This window comes from Drosophila miranda, chromosome XL (genome assembly GCF_003369915.1).
Source record: "Drosophila miranda strain MSH22 chromosome XL, D.miranda_PacBio2.1, whole genome shotgun sequence".
NCBI classification, from domain to species: Eukaryota; Metazoa; Arthropoda; class Insecta; order Diptera; family Drosophilidae; genus Drosophila; species Drosophila miranda.
The window spans coordinates 15,026,743-15,045,793 of NC_046673.1; the positions used below are offsets into that span (position 1 = coordinate 15,026,743).

The window sequence follows — 19,051 nt, forward strand, 5'->3', positions numbered from 1 at the left end:
ATTTTGTACGTGTGGCTTTTCCTTTGTCTCATACCATTTTGAATTTAAATTTTGGGACATTTATTTTGCAATTTTGTGGGAATTTTTAGTGTATTTTTCATTTATCCAGAGTTGGTTTGCTTTAAGGGCGGACCGATACCACAGCTGGGGGTTCCTAAAGATTGGACAATGCCAGGACGACGAGAACAACAGCCAGTCGGGAGTAGGGATCATGGAGGTCTTGAATGGGAGTCCCAAAAACTAGCCGCAATGGAGCTGAGATCTATAGCAGATGAAGGCCTACAAGGGACTGGTGAAGAAACGACTTGCAGTAGCCCCTGCGCTACTGGCCGGCTTTGGTCATTGTAGAGGAAAAGCTGGAAATCATTCCGAGATGGCTATTTGTTGAGCCAAGAGCTCACTCTATATCCCTAGGTGTCTTATATTTTATTTTGCAATCAGACACAAGGGGACTGCAAATAGACTCGTACATTCGCTCTTTGGTGTACGAAAAAGGGTAGCTCCTTTTTTGCATTTCCATATCTCTACCTCGCTGTGACCCCTGTTTCTCTTTTCCTCTTGCCGGCTGGGATTGCATTGCATCAACACCTGCCCCTCGAACCCCCCACCTCCCCCCCCCCACACGCCCACACAGCTACAAAAATGGACGAAACTCTCCAATATACCTCCTGTGTGGTCCTGCGATTCGTTTTATTAAATGTACATCAAGCCGAGCAGTTTTTTGGAAGCAGAAGCACGGACCTGCACCCACATTGCACCGCACAGCAGTTCGTTGGCTGCGCTTCGTTCTCGTCCTCGTCGGGGCTTTTGGGGTCGCCTTTGAGGTCGCTCGTTGTCGTCGTCGTCGTCGTCGTTGTCGTCGCTCGTTGTCACGAGCGAACAATTTTGTGCTGATTCTATTTTGTCCATAACTCAGCCAGCGACCGAATCCATCCAGCCTCCCTTTCTCTCTCTCTCTCTCTCTCCTTCTCTGTCTCTCTGGGAGTGTGTGTACCCATCTCTTTCTGGCACGCTACATATGCAGACCATCTCTTTCTAGTCGTGCACCCATCCAGCAGCCAAGCAGCCAAGCAACCGCGTATCCCGCGTTGCCCGATGGCCAAAATGCCACTTAAAGTTTGGTTCCGTTCCTCGCAGTATTCGGTTGTTGTCCAGCCCCTTCTCTCTCACTCGTCGCTTGTCGCTCGTCGTCGAAATGTAGGGAAGACCAAGTGAAAGGCTAACGAAAAGCAACCTCAAACTTGGGCGTCCCAGAGATGCCCCAGAAGCAAGGCCAAGTCAAGCCCTCAAGGATTCTTATCCCGCTTAGCAAATGCTTTAAGGCTTTCGACGCTAAAAGATAGACAGCGAGACAGAGAGAGAGAGCGAGAGCAAGAACGAGAAAGATTGAGGAAGTGACAAACACCAGCCACAGACAGCAGCAGAGAGAGCGAGAGGGACCGAGAGAGAACGAGAGAGAGCGAGAGAAGAGCATGATGATGCTCCGAAATCTACTGGTAAATATTTCGAGTAATTATCAAAGAAAATTACTTTTACTTGTGAACCCCACCAAAAAAACAAAAGCTGGTCTACTCGTTTGTACCTAGTATAAGAGTGTGTATTTAGTATAAGTGTTTTTCCCCCCGTACAAGTGGAGTGTTTTGTGTGTGTAGATGATTGAATGTGGCATGTGCAACAAGTGGAAACGGGGAGAGCTCCTCGAGAGAGATTGAAAGACTTTGATTTGCTTTAGAAATTACCCATAAACGAACGGAAACTTTTCTTCGCGAAATGCTCACATTTTGAGTGCAAAAAATTCACAAAATTTAACTATTTTATGGAAATATATATCTTTTTTTTTATGAAGTTTAGACGCTTAAAAAAATACTTCAAAGAGTAGGACTTTTTTTTAAAGTTAAAAAAAAAAAAAAAGTCTAGTAAAATTCAATCTTTAATCTATTAAAATTATTAGAAATTTAAATCAAAATGTATTTATTTATCAAAGCTTTTAATCTATAAAATCTCTGCCAAAAATGTGCTTCAAGAATATTTTAGGATTTATTGTAATTTCTCTTGATTTTCGCTGAGAGCGCACACTCTTGTGGATGTTTGCTTGCAACATGCAACATTTTGACCTGCAACATGCCACAGATCCAACCCCAACAAGCTTCAAATGGGATTTGTTGTCTTCTCATCGTTTATCGTTCATCGGCTGTTGTCGGCCTCCTAACTGTGTCAGAGCTGGTTCTGGGAGTCTGAGGTCTAGACGGAGAACCAGTTGAAGAGCAGAGGGAGATGGAGACGTAGCAGGCGAAAGGGGAAGCAGGTGGGAAAAGCGTTGGGCAAAGGAGATGACTTGATGGAAACTAAGGATTTTTTTTTTGTTTGCTTTGAAGTGGAAACCTCTCTCGTTGCTCTTTTTTGAGTTGGTTTGGAGATTTATGTTCCGATTATTAAGGGAGTACAGATATCTATCAGTTTTCATTGGAAAGCTCTGGCGGGGGGTTTCCTCCCCAAAGAGCTACAAAGTAAAAAAGAAACATAATATGTATGTATATTATACGCACGTATGCATTTATGTAATGCAGAGTTTTCCACATATTAAGAACCTGTTTTCGCAGAGGGAACAAAAACAGGCACAGAAAAGAGGAATTGAGATTAAACATAATAACGAGACCAGAGTCTCGCCGTCCAAGAAGACAGTTGTCAAAGTCCTTTCCCGCTCTCGTTGGGTATCCCCCCCCCCTCTCCCCCCCCCTCACGTCGTGCCGTGCATCTCCCCTCTCCCTCTATCCCCTCTATCCTCTTTCCACTGTTCGTTAAACTATTTTGCGTGGCGTTGTGTCGCTTGTTCGTTGTCTGTCTCTCTGCTTGCCTCTCTTTCTGTCGCTTGTCGTTTGTCTGTTGTGTGTGTCTCTCGCTCTCTTTCTCTCTTTCTCTGTGTTTTTGTGCTTTTTTTTTTTGCGCTGCTGCTTTCCTTCTTTCTATTGCTGCTTTTCGACCAGCGTCAACGCAGGCAGCGCAGCGGCTGCTCTGCGCCTGCACACACACACACACACACACACGAACAAACACACACACACACAGGCAGACGAGGCGCACCAACACACACGAAGAGTCTTTCATGTATTTACTACATTCCTCAGTACTTGAAGCGCCTCCGGAAGTGATGGTTTTCCGGCGCGCATTTCGAAGCATAAGCCAGCAGCTGGTCGTCCGTCCCCCTCTACGCGGCAGCATCACTTTTTGTTTACCCCATCCCCCAACGCCCCTGGCGCGCACACACGCACACGCATTCGTGTGCAAATAAAACAAAGAAGAAAAACAAAAAGGCACAAAGTAAAAACCAAATACAAATTAACGCTACACTTTCGGGAGCGCTACTGCCTGTGCTATGTTGCTATGTGATGAGTGTCGAGTGATTACAGAAACATAAGAGCCACAGGAAGAAGAAGCGGGAAGAGAATTATATTAAGAAGAAGAAGAAGAAGCAGCACAAACAGCAATAAAGAAGCAGCAGCCGTGCAGTGTGTTGTGTGGTGGAAAAGAAGGAGTCGTCGAGTCGGTGAAAAATGCGCACCAAAAGGAACGCCAGCGATTTGGGCCTCTTGCATCGCACTTGCATTGTCGGCGGAAAATCGGTGAGCATGAATACCCCCCCACATACCCCCCAAAAAAACTCGAATCAAATTTACATTCAATAAACACCAAATTCCCTCTCTCTCTCTCTGGCTCTGGCTCTCTTAACAACAAAAGCAACCACACATGCGCGCCAGAGAGAGAGAGAGAGTGAGAGAGCGAGCGAGCTTTACTCTCGCTCTATTTGTCCCTCTCGCCTAACTGTATTTCGCTCGTCAATCCCCACACACACTCGCTGGTTTTGTGCGAGCGACGTTTTTTTTGTGTAAGCCGCTTGGTTTTTCGCCTTCTGAGAGCCTGTTACTTTCTGTAGACTGCAGCGTCATTGCAGCGAAAACATTGGTCCGCCGCATTTAGTATTATATTTTACTGGGGTTTGTTCTTCTCTTTAAATACCGATTCCGTATGAAAATTGCACGACCAAAAGGTCTCAACCGCAGCGAATTTTGAACAAAAAAAAAAAAGACTTGATGGTCCCACCACAAAATACCATCCCATCCCATGCCCAGCACCAAAGAGTGAATGAGCGTCACCGAACGAGACAGAGACAGAGACAGCGACAGAGAAAGAGCGAGAGAGCCACCACAAGAGAGCGAACGTGTGAGGTATTGCGGTTGTTTATTGTTTTTACTGGCCGCTGGGGGGCGCTAATTTGCTTGACGGCGTCGACAAGCTTAATATGAGGTGGGAAACGTTACAGTGGAAATTCTCTAAAGTGCACGAACAAAAATGCAATAAAATTAAATTAAATTAAAGCAAGCGATATATGTATTTATTTTGATCAAAGACAAAGACATCTCCCAGTTCTCTGCCATCTCTTTTTTTCACTCACCATCGAGTGAATACTGTATTCGCTTTTGCCATATGATTTATGGATAAAACGAGACAGCTACGACGACTACACTGCCATCAAATGTTGACAAATATGTACATATGTATATATTTTGTTTTTGGCAAGCCAATTAACATGATTTATACAATTATTCATAATACATGCGAGTATACAGCCGCTTTGTATTCCCTCTTTCCGCCCCCCCGCAAACCCTTAAACATTCAATTATCAGAGGTTTTTTTCGGTGTTTCTCTTTCTCTGGGAATTTTGTTGGTTTTGCTGTTTTTACTTCATTTTGATTCTCTTTGCTCTTTGCCTTTGCTTATCTCGTTTTGTGTCCTGCTTGTTGCTGTTGCTGTTGCTGATTTCTTTCCGACTCGTTATCCGGTTCTGTGCCCCCGGGGCAGAGCGGAGCGGAGTGTCGCCTGGGGTTCTGTTCGGATGGTTTGCCTGCTCGCCTTTCCTCGGCACCCAGCACTTGGCATACGCGTCATACAACAAAATTTGTGCAAATTTCGCTCATAAACCGAGTGTAGGCGAATATCTACATATTTGAATATCTGAATATTGTCTACACAGATTACACCAAAAAAGGCCACCAAAGTGGAGCCCGGCATTTAAAGAGTTTAATTTTCGGTTCGGTTAACATTTTAGAAGCTGCTTACTTCTAACGGCAACGGTAAAGATTACCGAAGCCAGAGAGCCGTCGAGAAAGAGAGCCAAATTATAACAGTTTCTGTTTTGTGTCGCTCTGGGTTGTCAAATTATAACCAGATAAGTGGAGAATATTTTTGCGAAACGCTTGTTGTCAAGAGAAACCGTTTTCACAAGAAAAAATATTCCACGACTATGGCAAAATATTTATTTTTCTGCTTAGAATAATTCTATAAACGTATACCAATTAATTTGTTTGTATTATTAGAACTCTTGACAACCCTACAATCAATTCCTCTCTCTCTCTATCTCTCATTTTGTCGCTCGCTCGCTCGCTCGGTGGCCCACATACATGTCGGCTCGGCTCTCCTCTCTGCCGACACGACGCTTTGCGGCGAGACTCGACTCTCTTGCTGCTCCGCCTGTTTCCCTGTTAAATTGGCGGTTACACGCGCGCGTCAGGTACACGGATGCACCGCACACCAAGCGCAGACGACGGCACACGCATCGGTTAGACGCTGTTTCCTATTTTTTCCCCAATTGGGTGGTGGTTGTTTGGCTGGCTATCGTATCGTATCGTATCTGGTCGCTTCGCTCGGTTCGGGTGTCCCCAGGTCTGGTGCCGTGGTTCCGTTGATTTGCTGCTTATCAGGCGACTCATCGATTTTTTTTCTTCAGCTGGTTTCTCTCTCGCGCTCGCCGAGTGGACCATCCACTCTCTCATGCTGCTTGCTCTCTTCGCTGTGTTGTTTTGCTTTGCCTACTTTCATATGTATATTCTGCCACCCTCTCTGATTCGTTTGGCTCTCGTTCTCTCTCTTTCTCGCTTGTCCACTCTCTCACGAGCTGCTGCTGCTTGCTGTTTCTGCCGACTGCTCTGCTGGCAATTGCTGTGCGCCTGTTCTTTCCCTCGAATATCGAATCTCGATTTCGACGAGATTTTGTTACTTACGACAGACAGTCGTGCCAAGTCCATCCATAACTGCTCAGCTCTGCCACTGATCTCTCTCTCTCTTTCTCTACCCATCGCTCTGTCTCTCTCGTGTGTACATTTGAAATTATTTATTTATTATATAGATTACAAATTCCTTCTTGCCTAAAGCAAAAGTGGTTTGACAAAAAAAAAAAAAATATATATATAATAAAGAGACTGACTGGGTCGGGTCTACCCGGGTCTGGAATTCGTCGTCGTCGTCGGTCGTCGCACTCACTCACTCACCTTCACCACAAAAACCTCACCACGGAGACGACGACGACCACGACGACGACAACAACATATGTTGACGGTCGTCTCTCTCTCACTCACTCATTTGCCATATTTAATTCTATTTAAATGAAAACGAACTGAAACCGATTACAATCCCCTCCCCCCGTGGCGCACGACCACGAGTCAATCCGACCAGACCCGGGCCAGACCCAGACCCAGACCCCGGCCAGACGTGCAAGCAAGCGTCGCGCCATGCAGCCAGCAAGCAACTGAATTGATAACAACACCCGATCCGACCCGACGAACGACAGCGACGACGGCAACGACGACGCCTGCGACGGCAACGAACCCCAACATTTCCCCAACGACAGCGAGCAGCGGCAGCGGCAGAGGCTGGGGCCAGCGCCACTCAACAGTCAAGTGCTTTGCTTGCCTCAGCCAAAGCAGCGTGTGAAATATTTCCCATACAGTGAAATAGGAGGGCAACAAAAAAAAAAACCACCGAGAAGAAAAGTCGACGATTAGGATACCCCTTTGCAGAGCCATAGGGAAGGAAAACCTATGAAATTATAGGATATTTTAGCATACAGTGGCCTCTGGTATATGTAAATATATTGTTTATTATATTCATAGGGTTCTTAGTCATTAAATGCCCCTCTATTTATTGAGGGGTATCCAAAGTACACACACAACAAGCAAAATAGCAACAAAACGAAAAGTAAAACCGACAGCAACAGCAACAACAACAAAATTGCAAAGCTCTCTATGTGCGCGCGCCCCCCAAAGCACACGGCGAAAAGCGTTGAATGAATGCTTAAACAGCAACACCGACGAACACCAGAACGCACACACACACACTACAGACAGTGGAAGCCAGCCTCTCCACACAAATCCGAAACCAGAACACATGATTAGCCTAGTAAAACGAGGCATTGGTGGGCGTGCGGGGGGCGGGCGCGGGCGCACGCTGAGCAAAGCTTTTGGGACGGGAGTTGTGCTCTCAACGGAAAAAACGGCCACAGCAACGAGATAGCACAGTGGGACTAGAGCAGAAGTCGACAAATAATAAGCTAACATTTATTTAAGCACACAAATAGTAATAACAAATTGTTACCAAACAGTGGACAGTGGAGCTACAGCAGGAGTTGAGTGTTCAAATGTATATAAATATATTTAACTTGAATGTTTCATGGGAGCAATAATAAATAACCCCAAAACTTTATGATCAAAAATCTTGAATTATCTTTTAGTAAATATTTTAATAATATTTTGTTAAAAAAAACTTCAATCTGCAGCAATTCAAATTATTACAGGGAAAAAAATTATAAATCCCCATAACTTTATCAACAAAAATCTTGAATTATCTTTTAATTAATATTTGAATAATATTTTGTTAAAAGAAAGGACTTCCATTTGCAGCCGCAAACGTGTTTTAACCTGTAAAAAAAAGCAAAATATCTATTATTTTTCAGAAATTTTGATAAATAATAATAATAGCAAAAATCCCCATTTAGAGTCCTGCTTCAATTTTTATTTATTGCCCCAATAAGTATGCTAGTCCATGGCATAGCCCTTGGCCAATTTGACCCACTGTGCGCCACTGTCTGCCCGCTCAGCTATTCCATTCCTTTTGTGCAAGCAATTGAAAGAAGCGAAAAACAAAAAAAAAAAAACACAAAAAAAAACCGGTTGCACTGTTTACCGACATTTTCCGCTACGTTGGCAGAGCGCACTCAAAGCAAGAGAGTGATTGTCTGTGCGAGGAGTGTGCGAGGGAGAGTGACAGAGCGGGCGATGCGATAGCTGGCGAGGAAGGTCGTCGTCGTTGTCGTTGTCGTTGCTGTCGTTGGGCATGCCGAACAAGTGCTCGTGTCGTCGTTTGCCCCGACGTCGTCAGGCCATAACCGGAAGGTCGCCTTTACCACAACATTTATTATGGAAAATCGCGTAATCACTGTCGTATCACATTTTTTTTTTCTCGTCGTTGTTGTTGCTTCGCTCTCTTGCTCTCTCAAGTCCCGTCCCTGTTGGGTTTCGTTCGTTCCCGTACGGTCGTTCCGTTCCGTTCGGCTCGTTGTTCTTCCACCCCACCCCACCTCGCATCTCTCTCTCTCTCTCTCTCTCTCTTCCTTCTCCCTTGCTCTTGTGTCTGGTTTTGGTATATTTTTAGCAGCAGACGACTTCAAACTTGTTGCAAGTTGTTGCTGCCTGTTGGCGTGTGTTTGATGTGCGAACTCTGTGCAAACTTTATGGTTTTTGTTGTTGTTGCTTTTGCTATTCCTTTTTGCTTGTTCTTCTTCGGGAGTACACTTTTTTTTTGTATTTATTTTCTTTATTAAAGCTCTCTTTCTTATTTTATGGCACATTTTGTTGGGTTCGTGGCTGATTAAATGGAAAGAAAAATTCTGCCATGGGACTTCCTTTCTCTCTCTCTTTCTCTCGGTCTTGCTTTTTGGGTTTGCGGCTAATTTTTTGGGGGAAGCTTTTTTTGTTGTTGGTTTTTCTAATAAGTAGCGAAGCGGAGCTTTACCTTTACACGGTGGGCTGGTGGTCGAGGGGGGTGCCGCATTGGAGGGCCGAAAATTTACGCGCACACCCACACGTTGACGCAGACACAAGTTCCAGTTCCATGGAAGCCGCCACCGCCGCCGCCGCCGCTGCCAACGTAAGCTAACGGCATATTCCAATGCAATTTTATTCAGTGCAGAGGCGTGGGCATGTGGGGGGAGGCGCAGCCCATGGGCGTGGGTGTGTGTATGTGGGATGGGTACAGAATTGTCCGATGGGGCTTCTGGTTCTGCCGAGGCCAATGGGTGGGTGGGTGGTTGGGTGGCACTGTCGCGCGGCCATGGGCGTAGCTGCAGTTTTGGTGGTTGCTTCCCCGGGAAATACCGTTAGGTTGTATATGTATATATCATTTTCTTTCGTTCTTTTTTTTTTTTCTTGCCCTGGAAAAGTGCTAGGATTTTTCCTCCTAGCGTTGCACCCTCCCCCCCTGGGATGTGTGTGTGTGTGTGTGTGTGTGCATTGGAAGGCAGTGCTCTGAGGCCTGCCAACTTCAGTGGCATGCTGCATGCGTGGACAGTGCCACCCCTCCCCCCGGTACCGTACTGACCCGTAATCGTATGTTTATTCCAATGTCCAGGGCCGTAATAGTGGCTGCCTCTCCCCCTCCCCCTCCCCATCCCCCCCATCGGTTGTTTGATGATTTGCAAAGTGGATTTTGTGTATTTGACGATTGTTCGACTTGGAACTACTGCTGCTGTCGCTGCCGTCGCTGCTAGTGCCATGCAGTTCTCCTACTCGTTATTGTTGGCTATATTTTGCAAAAACTGGTTTACTGTTGGCTGACTACAGTCTCTCCCTCTCGCTCTCCCCCTGTCTCTTTCGCACTCCTGCAAAAGCTCTCCATCTGTGGCTGTGTGTGTGTGTAACCCTTTTAAGCTTGGATTGCTCTTTGCACTTCCTTGCATTGCATTGCCCAATAATACATACATATGCACTTTGCCTTCCCTTTATTGTTTTTTTTTTCTCTTCGGTTTTCTCCATTCTTTCTTTCTTGCATCTTTTGGTTCTGTTTCTTTGTCGCTCACTCGTTTTCAAGGCTTTTATCGATAAATGGCCGATAGTTTATCGATTATAAGTGTGGAAAAGCAGCTAAAAAATCTGTGGCAGGCCTCTTAGGCCTCATATATTTACGTTTTAATTGCCTATCGAATGGTTTCGATAACTGGACAATAAACAATCGATCACACGTTTAAATGGCACTCCAGTCGAAAGACTGGAAACCCAACCTTTTACCTTTCGTATCATTACATCTCACAGATGATATCCATTGCCCTTATGGGACTTTTTTTATTCATGGAATCTCCAGGGCACAAGTATTATTCTACGGTTCCCTTAGAAGATTATTCATATTCCTGCCAAGGACTCTACAATTACCAAAATGTTGCCAATGACTGTGTATTTTGTTGCTAGATTCTGGGGACCGATGGACAGGCGAAGACCATTGTACGAAGCTATGAAATGGAATGTCTTTAGATTTAGATTATGAATATTCTTTTCAAGAATCTGTGGCCGTTTCTTTAGGATGAATTTGTACGAAATGTGCCCCCCCCCCCTGGGATAGAGCTTGATGGACAGTTCAGAGGGAGAGAGGGAGAGAAAGAGAAAGGTTTCACTGTACATATGTACATGGGGGAGTACATTGAGAAGGTGTCGTCTTGCGCCAATTATAATTAGCAACGAAAATGGCCGAAAATTTGCAGGCCCTCCCTTGTGGGGCGCCAAATGATTTTTGGTTAACAGTAGAGAAGCTCTATCCACTACCACTCTTGCATATTTCATGCACAGATACAGATACAGATACAGATACAGATACAGATGTATCTGTTCGTATGTGGTGTGGGGTGGGGGGGTTCTGTGTGCGTGTCGAGTACTGTACACAAGTTTTGCAGTCACAGAGTCCATTTTGCTACACTTAAAGTGCGCGCCCGTTGTAGCCAAGCAGCCAACAGCCAACATCTTTGTTGTTGTATGTGCGTGTGGCATGTGGAATATTATGCGCCGCGCGCATATACACACACACACACACACACACACAGAGAAACACACACACGTAGAGAATGAATCCCCCAATCCAATCCACAAAACGACGCATGCCGCGCAATGCGATTGCGACGTCGTCGTCGTTGTCGTTGTCGTTGTCGTCGTCTCGTGGTTGTCGTTGTCGGCCACTTCATCATCGACAAGCAGCAGCAGGCAGCAGGCAGCAGCAGTTTGCCAGTTGCCAGGCAGGCAGTTGGCTAAAACAAAGCAGAGCTGGCTCTGGCTCACTGCCCGAACCCGAACCTGGACCTGGCCCTGGCCCTGGACCCAGTCCCCCCCCCCCCCCCCTCGCAGCAGTGGCATCAGGACTCGCTGCTGCTGCTTCCACCATTTCTCTCTGCCTCTGCTGCTGCCCAATAATACAACAGCGGCAACGCCAATGACAGCCCAAAGTGCTCTTGTTGTTGCTTGTTGCAAGGAGAGTACCCTCGAGAATGTGCCACCAATTTGGTTGCTGCCTGCCTGCCGCCTGCCGCCTGCCTGCCTCTGCTGGTGGCATGATGGGCCAAATCTTGTTGCATATTTGATAACATTACGTTGACTGCTGGCAACACTATTCATCGATTATTTAGTGTTGGACTTTACAGATTTTTTTGGGCAATCTTTTGGGGGGGGATTAAGGAGGATGCTCAGAATGTTTAGATGTCGGGCATGTTGTGGATTTTAAGGGTAACATTTGGCTAAAATTTGGTGAATATTTTGGCGAATATATCGGTATCTTTTCAATGCGATTCCCCTTTGCAATCGAATCGGTTGTGTCCTTTTGGTTATGAAACCTTTACGGTACCATATTTTCCAGGTAATCCCCTACTTCGATGCTCTCACATGGCATTCCTTTGGCTGCTGCAGGCACACAAGTGTTGCCACCTCCTTCTGCTTCTTCTTCTTGTGCTTCTGCTTCTCATTTGCCTAGTGAATGCTTGCTGCCACACGGTTGAAGAGAGTGGAGTGTGGTGGATGTACGATGGATGGGGCCTGGATGATGGGTAGTAGTCCTATGTGTGTATGTGTGTGTGTGTGTGTGTTTGGTAAGGTGTGTTAGGGAGGGGGATAACCACGATGAGGCCGCGAATCTCTCTGACAACGACGAAAACTCACTGAAAAACGATGCGAAATGGTTGGGCAAGGATGAGGGTTAAGGGGGGAGGGGGGGGGCTCTAAAAAAATATATTGCAACAACAACAACAACAACAACGGCGTGGTGGCCTGCTACGCATTTGGAAGTTTTTAGCTAAGTTGGCAAGGCTGCTGCTGCTGCAAGCAGTTTGTATGTGTGTGTGTGTGTGTGTGTGCGTGTGGGGGGGGAGGGCTAGGGGCACACACACACACACACACACACACACACACACTTATACATTCAACCCATTTTGTGTCATACTCCCTCTGTGTCTGTCTCTCTCTCCACCTCTACCTCTACCTCTCCCTCTCCCTCTCTCTCTTCCATTTGTTGTTGTGTTTGCCGTTTTCTTTGGGCTGCTGTTGCGTCGCTGCTGCTGCTGCTGCTGCTGCTGCTGCCGCTGCTGTTGCGTTGCCTCTGCCGCTGCCCATGTGCCTCTGCTGACGCGCTGTTGCTCTTTGCATTCGTTCGTGCAGCAGCAGCAGCAGCAGCGCAGCGACCAGCATCAATTCAGTTTCAGTTTCAGTCGCAATTCAAACGCCATCAAAATCAAAACGGTAACACACGAAAAAGCATAACAAAAGCCCATAACAGCCCAAAGCACATGCAACAATCAATTCAATGGGTTAATTAAGTGCAACACCAACAAAAACACACCAACAAAAACAAAAACACCAACAAATGAAAATCGAAAAAAATACGCGATAAAATAAAAAGAAATAAAAATTATGATGTTGCAAATTCTTCTAAAAAATATTTTTTTATGTGAACTAAACAAAGAAAAAAAAAACAAAGAGAAGGCGAATAATGTGAATGGAAGTGGAAAGTGCCAAAAAGAGTGAAACACAAAAATCTCTAGTGTAATGTGCAATTTGTTTAAACAATTTTCAACAAATTTTAACAACAAAAACAAAAAGTAAACAACAGTGCAAGAGAGGGAGAGCGAGAGAGAGAGAAAAAGCGCCGACTGCGACTAAATTATTTGTTGTTTTTTCCCGTGTGCATGTGTGTGTGTGTGTGTGAAATAGATATATGCAAAAGCAAAACAAAATCTAGCAAAGTTATACATAAGAGAAGCAGATAAAGCGAAGGACACAGACGACTGGAAAACAGCAACAAAAATATGTGGGCCAAAACACACACTTACACACACACACTCACACACACACATAAAACATCTCTGATCGAATGGTTTTTCCAATCCCATTTAGGGTCCTGCATTTCTACCCACACAAAAAGTTGCACCTCCTAATTTCTCGGCACACAATTTACCCTTATCGTAAGAGGATTCAATGGGGGGTTCCGGGGCCCATCCCCGACCCACCCTTGCCTAAGAGGATTCAGGCTTTTCCCCTTTTCTCGCAGCCGTAAGAGGATTCTCCAGCCCACACGCACACAAATGCCCCCTTTCTAGGCGGAGATTTGCACTCGTTCATACAGGTGTTTCAGGACCACATCCCGCCTAGCATGATCCTGCCGAACCTTAAGCTCCTGTTGCTTCCCACATGTGCGATTTGCACTGGAACACTTTCAGCCATGAGTCATGGTATAGGGGGCGACTTTGTTGCACATTTTGTATGATTATGAGGCTTTGAATACTCGTTAGTACGTTTTACAGATAAATACTTAAGTCCCTCTTCATTCCCTATCAGAATTGGAAGAAAGGTTGTTAAGGAATGGAATGGAGACTTAATTAATGAAATATCTACGTGCCCCTAAATTTACTATAAAAACACCACTGCTTTTGAATCATCGTGGGATCAAATCACTGGGGCAATAATAGTATCAAACATTCACTGCTTTTCATATAAAATCCACTGCTTGATCAACTGTATTGCAAATGAAAAAACTGCTTTACTGCTCTTCAGCTAGTGGAACTCAATCAGTCCCTGCACTGCTTAATGAATCTTATAAGAAAACTGCCTGATAGATGCATGATCGTACACGCACTGCTTGTGATGGTATGGTTATCTGCTTAGGCACTGCTTGATGGATCAAATCACTGCTTGGGTGGGTCGGTGGGTCGGTCACCTGTTGGATGAAATTTTCTCTGTCTGGAACTGCTTTGAAATTCTTTCGGTTATGCATGGATCGCAATAAATCCCGTGTCCATCCAATTTTTCCAAGAGGAATTGGATTTTAATTGGATTCAATTCGATTTACACTAGAATTTTATTCGAATCAAATCAATTACAACACAAATAATATTTACTAGTTTATATTTGTATTTATTTGTAATTCTTTTGAAATTATTTCCCATCCAGCAACAACCTGTTTGAAGGCCGCCTCTCAGGGGCTGAATTCCACGAAATTCCTATAAATATTTTATGCAATTTTTTCTCTCTCAATTTTATTCCACAGATTTCGTAGAATTTCTTATATTTTATCTGTATAGAATTTTGTTATTTTCCTTAGAAAAGCTGTCTGTCGCTCTCGGTTTTCCATTGGCCCTTATATTTTGTTTCTTTCTTTAGAATTTTTTTCCTGTCAGCACAGAGATAGAATTTTCCTAGCCCCTCATCCGCATAAGCTTTTTCCTGGAAGGAAAAAAAAAACTTTCCCTGCCGTCAGAAGGAAATTAAAATAATTTAAAATAAAATAAAAATAGCGAAAGAGAACCCTTTTTTTTGTTGTGCCAACGCCACGGAGGACGAAAAAATGTGAGAAAATGTATAAAGAAAGATACAAAAAAAAAAAGAGTGGGATGGTATGGGGGGGGGGGAGATACATAGATAGAAAAGCGAGCAAAATGGTTGTCCAACACCCCAGAAAAATGCTGGCTGGCGCGCTCATGAAATGCTGTGTTCAGAGCTTTGCTTTTGACGCCGTTTTTCGGGGGTCTATCTATGAGTATCTTTTGCAGAGCTGGCTCTTGCCTCAACCCCCCCATCCCCCACACTCTGATGGTCCCCTCTTGATACCACCGTTTTTTTTTTTCGCTCTCTGTTTTGTGTATCTTTTGTGTGTGTGTGTGTTGTGCGGGCTGAAAAAATTGTTTATATCGCGAGAGTTGTGTATGGAAATGTATCTGTATCTCTAGCTAGCTGTTGGTGTGAATGTACTATGTGTATCTCATCAGCAAGTATCTATGTATCTGTAAGCATGTCTCGAAACAAATCACGTATTTCTGTAGATAACGGTTCCAGCGATCGTCTCGCAGCGTCTGTATCTGTTGGATACATACAATACATAAATTGATATCAATTAACGTGGTCCAAATCCACAGATGAATCAACCAAAAGATTGAATCAAAGACCATAGGAAAACCCATCTACCATTCCAGAGACCATTCCAGAGACCAATCCAGAGACTATTCCAGAGAGCATTCCAGAGATGGAATCATCGACCATTCCATCGACCATTCCATCGACCATTCCAACAATCCAATGAACAGCAAAACCGAAACCGTCCGTCAGGCCCACTGTACAGTGGATACTCCGCTTAAGAGAGTGCAAATTACTTGAAACTACAACTGAATGACTCCTCGATGCCCCCAATTAAGGCATGGTAATCACCCTAAACTAACTGAAAGTTTCCCCTAAACTCGTGAAAGTTACTCCTTCGAACAGAGTTCCTTAAGTGGACTTCTTGTTCAAATCCAAGGATCACTGTTCAAAGTTTCTTTTTTCAAAAGAACAACAACAACCTTTTGGTATTTCCCAACACAAAACTCAGAAAGAAAAAAACCTTTTTTTTTAGTATTTTATGGTATTTCTTGTATAATTTGTATAGTATATTTTATATTATTTTTCAGTTATTGTTTCAAGTATTTTTTTGGGTATTTAATTACACATTGCTTGGGGTATTTTTTCAAGTATTTTGATACTATTTCTTCTAGTAGGTATTTTTTTATTTTCTGGTATTTTTCAATACCCTATTATTTTTCTGTCGTTATTTTTTTTTTAGTATTTTATGTGTATTTGTTCTATTTTCTAGAATTGTACGATTTTAATTTTTTTAATACAAAATATTAATAAATACAAATTAATTTTTGAGTATTGCCAGTATAATTTTTGCGTATTTTGAAATATGGAGAGCGTACCTCGTCATAAATAGGATAAACATATGTATGTCTTGTATGTGGAAGAGCAGTTTTCTATTCCTTAGGCTTGCATATTATTCCCAATACTCCCAGGAGCTATGCAAATATTCAATATTTCTTAAAATGGAATACAAAATGTTATGGAATATGAATTGTGTATGAACTCGAGCGACATTCGAGGCGAGTGACCACTGTACAGAGGGGCAGCCAACGCTGTTGCTGTTGCTGTTGATGGACTGGAACCAGCCAGAGTTGCCTCCACTCTTCGCACTGTCATGGGGGCATGCTGCTGCAGATGCTTTTTTCTTTCTTATTAGAATTAATAGACAAAACTCCAGCAGATACACAGACACAGACACAGATACAGATACACGCAGACACAGGCGTTGAGGTTGATGATGGAGGGGAAGGGGGGAATTTGAACTAAATTTAATGCTCAGTCGCTGTATCTGCCTCTGTCTCTGCCCCTGCCTCTTTTCTTTCTCTGTCTCTGTCTCTGACTTGTGTCTCTCTTTTCCATTTTATTTTATTTTTCCTTCTTTTTTTTTGTTTGTTCTTCGCAGCATTTTGCACTCGAGCTCCGAGTTCGAGTTCGAATTCGATTTTGGACTCAACTCCGAACGTAAAATGAGCGAGAAATTATCAGAAACGGTGTGTAAGGTGGGGGGATAGGCAGTTGACACTCGGTTAAATCGAGCGACCGATGGACGCCGCAAAAAAAAAATAAAATACCAAACCAAACCAAAACCAAAAAATTTGTCGTGTCTCTGAGCCTCAAAGCGTATACATATCTTTGTGGTGCGATGTATAGTATATAGATTTATATCATGGAAATATACTATATGCACACACACACACACACGCACACAAAAGACATACATACATACATATGTCAAAGCCCCCGAAACGATTGGCGTGTGTATACATAATTTTTGTGTGTTATTGAAGCTTCCAAAAGGCACTTCCCCTTCACAAAAAAAAGGAGGAGAAAAATACACTTAACCAACAATTGGAGCACACAATTTGTGGATTGTGGGATGGCCTATTGAATGATCTTAAATCACGGGGGAAAGTATTGGGAAGTCCATTGAAAACTGGAGAAAATATATCCTATATTTTAATCTGCATCTATTGATGGTTTAGCCTCCTTGTAAACAGACTCTCAAACTGCTCCAAACTAAGGCAGAGTCCATCCATAGATTGATTTCCTTTTAAATCTTGAATATTTTTGTTTATTAATCAGTATTAATCAGGGAAACGCAGAAAGGGAGTAGTCGGGTTTCATCAATAACCTTTTGGTATTTACATATAGTATTTTTATGGTATTTTTTTTTTATTAGTTTTTTGTATTTCTGGAGTAATTAAATATTTTTTTGCATAGTTTTATCTATTAAATATACGTTTAATTTTCTAGTATTTTTAAAATGTTATTTCTATTTTAATACTTAATTCTTTTTTTGGTATTCTACTTCATTATTCTAGTCATTTCTGCGATATACATATATTTTTTTTGTAGTATTTTCTGGTATATTTATAAGTTACTTTTGTAGTTAATTTTCTAGTATTTCCACAAAATACGAGCGTATTTATAAATATTTTCTGGTATTTAATCTAGTATTATTTTGGTATTTAATCTAGTATTTCCATGGTATTTAATCAAGTATTTTTCTGGTATTCAATCTAGTATGTTTCTGGTATTTAATCTAGTATTTTTCTGGAAAACTTGTTTTTATAAAAAAACGTGTTAAACAACAAATTTGTTCATAAACCAAATTTCGTATGATATATGTATTTTACCCCCCAAAGGTGTGGAAAAGTCGGGAAAGTCTTTGAAAGCAAAGCTCTTTTAGGATCGAGTTCATTGAACCCCCGAGCCCGAGTAGATCTGAGGATCTATTGGGAGTTTTTCCACTAGCAGCTACCAACGTGTGTGCACCAAGTGGCGGGGGGAAGCCTCTTTATGGTTGAACTTCTGTTAAAGTTTTGCTGTCATCGTTTTCATAGCTTATCGGTTGTGCGGCCGGCCTACCACTGCCCTGCCCGGCCCCGCCCCGCCCGTCTGCCTGCCTGCCTGCTGGTGCTGCTTATTTTACTTCTTCTTTTTTTTTTTCTGCTTGTACAGTGGCAAAATATGACTTGAACCGGTTCAATGTTGGAGCTTTGACTCTCCTCGCTCCACCCTCTCCCACCTCTTCTCCTCACGCTTGTCGCTTGTTTAGATACAGATACACATTATGTACAGAAGTCGATTGCTGTTGTTGTTGGAGCTCTGAGATACGGGAACTTGGAGATACATACAGACGGACAGACAGACAGACACAGACCCAAGTCGAAGATTCGCTTTGAGACGCTTCTGGATGCCTACAGTTTAACCATTTCATTATACATACATACTCGATCTATATACATATGTATGTACATATGTATGTACAGTGTATACAATTATTTTTTATATATTTTTATTTTTTTTTTGTGCAGTATATTATAGCGAAAAGTTTTTCTTTTGGGTTTCTTCTTGGTGTTTTGCTTTCGGCTCTTGTTTCGTTTTTGGCTCTTGCTCACCCACTCTCTCTCCTCTCTCCCTCTCTCTCTCTCTGTGTGTCTTTCATTCTCCTCCACTTCCCATTATGCATCATTTATTCATGCACTCATTTGCACATGCTCTCCCACTCCCCCGCTCTTTCTCCCCCTCCCTCTCTGTCTTTCTCTCTCTCTCGCAATTTGACATTACACATTCAGTCGTCGCCGTCAGAGGCTCTCTGTTTTGCTGGTGTTTTTCTGTTGTTATTTTCGCCTCTTTAATTTGTAAAAATAAAATACATTTTTTTTTGTTGGGGGAGCAGCAGCAGGAAAACGAAAATTAAGGGAAAAACAGAATACTTTTCGTGGGGGTTGGACGGACCCACCCGACCCCTCAAGAGGGTTGATTGTTAATTCGTTGTTAATTGTTTTTCACTCTGTTCTAATGAAACG

At 43.3% G+C, this 19,051-nt stretch overlaps 1 protein-coding gene across 2 annotated transcripts in view; it reads left to right on the forward strand.

Annotated features, from left to right (window-relative positions):
• Window positions 1–19,051, forward strand: part of LOC108154706 (neurogenic protein mastermind) — a 94,464-nt gene that overhangs the window by 27,090 nt on the left and 48,323 nt on the right. Inside the window, exon 1 of one of the 2 annotated variants that reach the window (XM_017285079.2) lies at window positions 3,483–3,620. The exons of the other annotated variant lie outside the window; for it this stretch is intronic. Within the exon in view, the coding sequence (XP_017140568.1) occupies window positions 3,552–3,620 (69 nt within the window). The 5' untranslated portion in view covers window positions 3,483–3,551. Of the gene's footprint in view, window positions 1–3,482; window positions 3,621–19,051 lie in introns of those variants that run through there. 2 annotated transcript variants of the gene reach the window in all.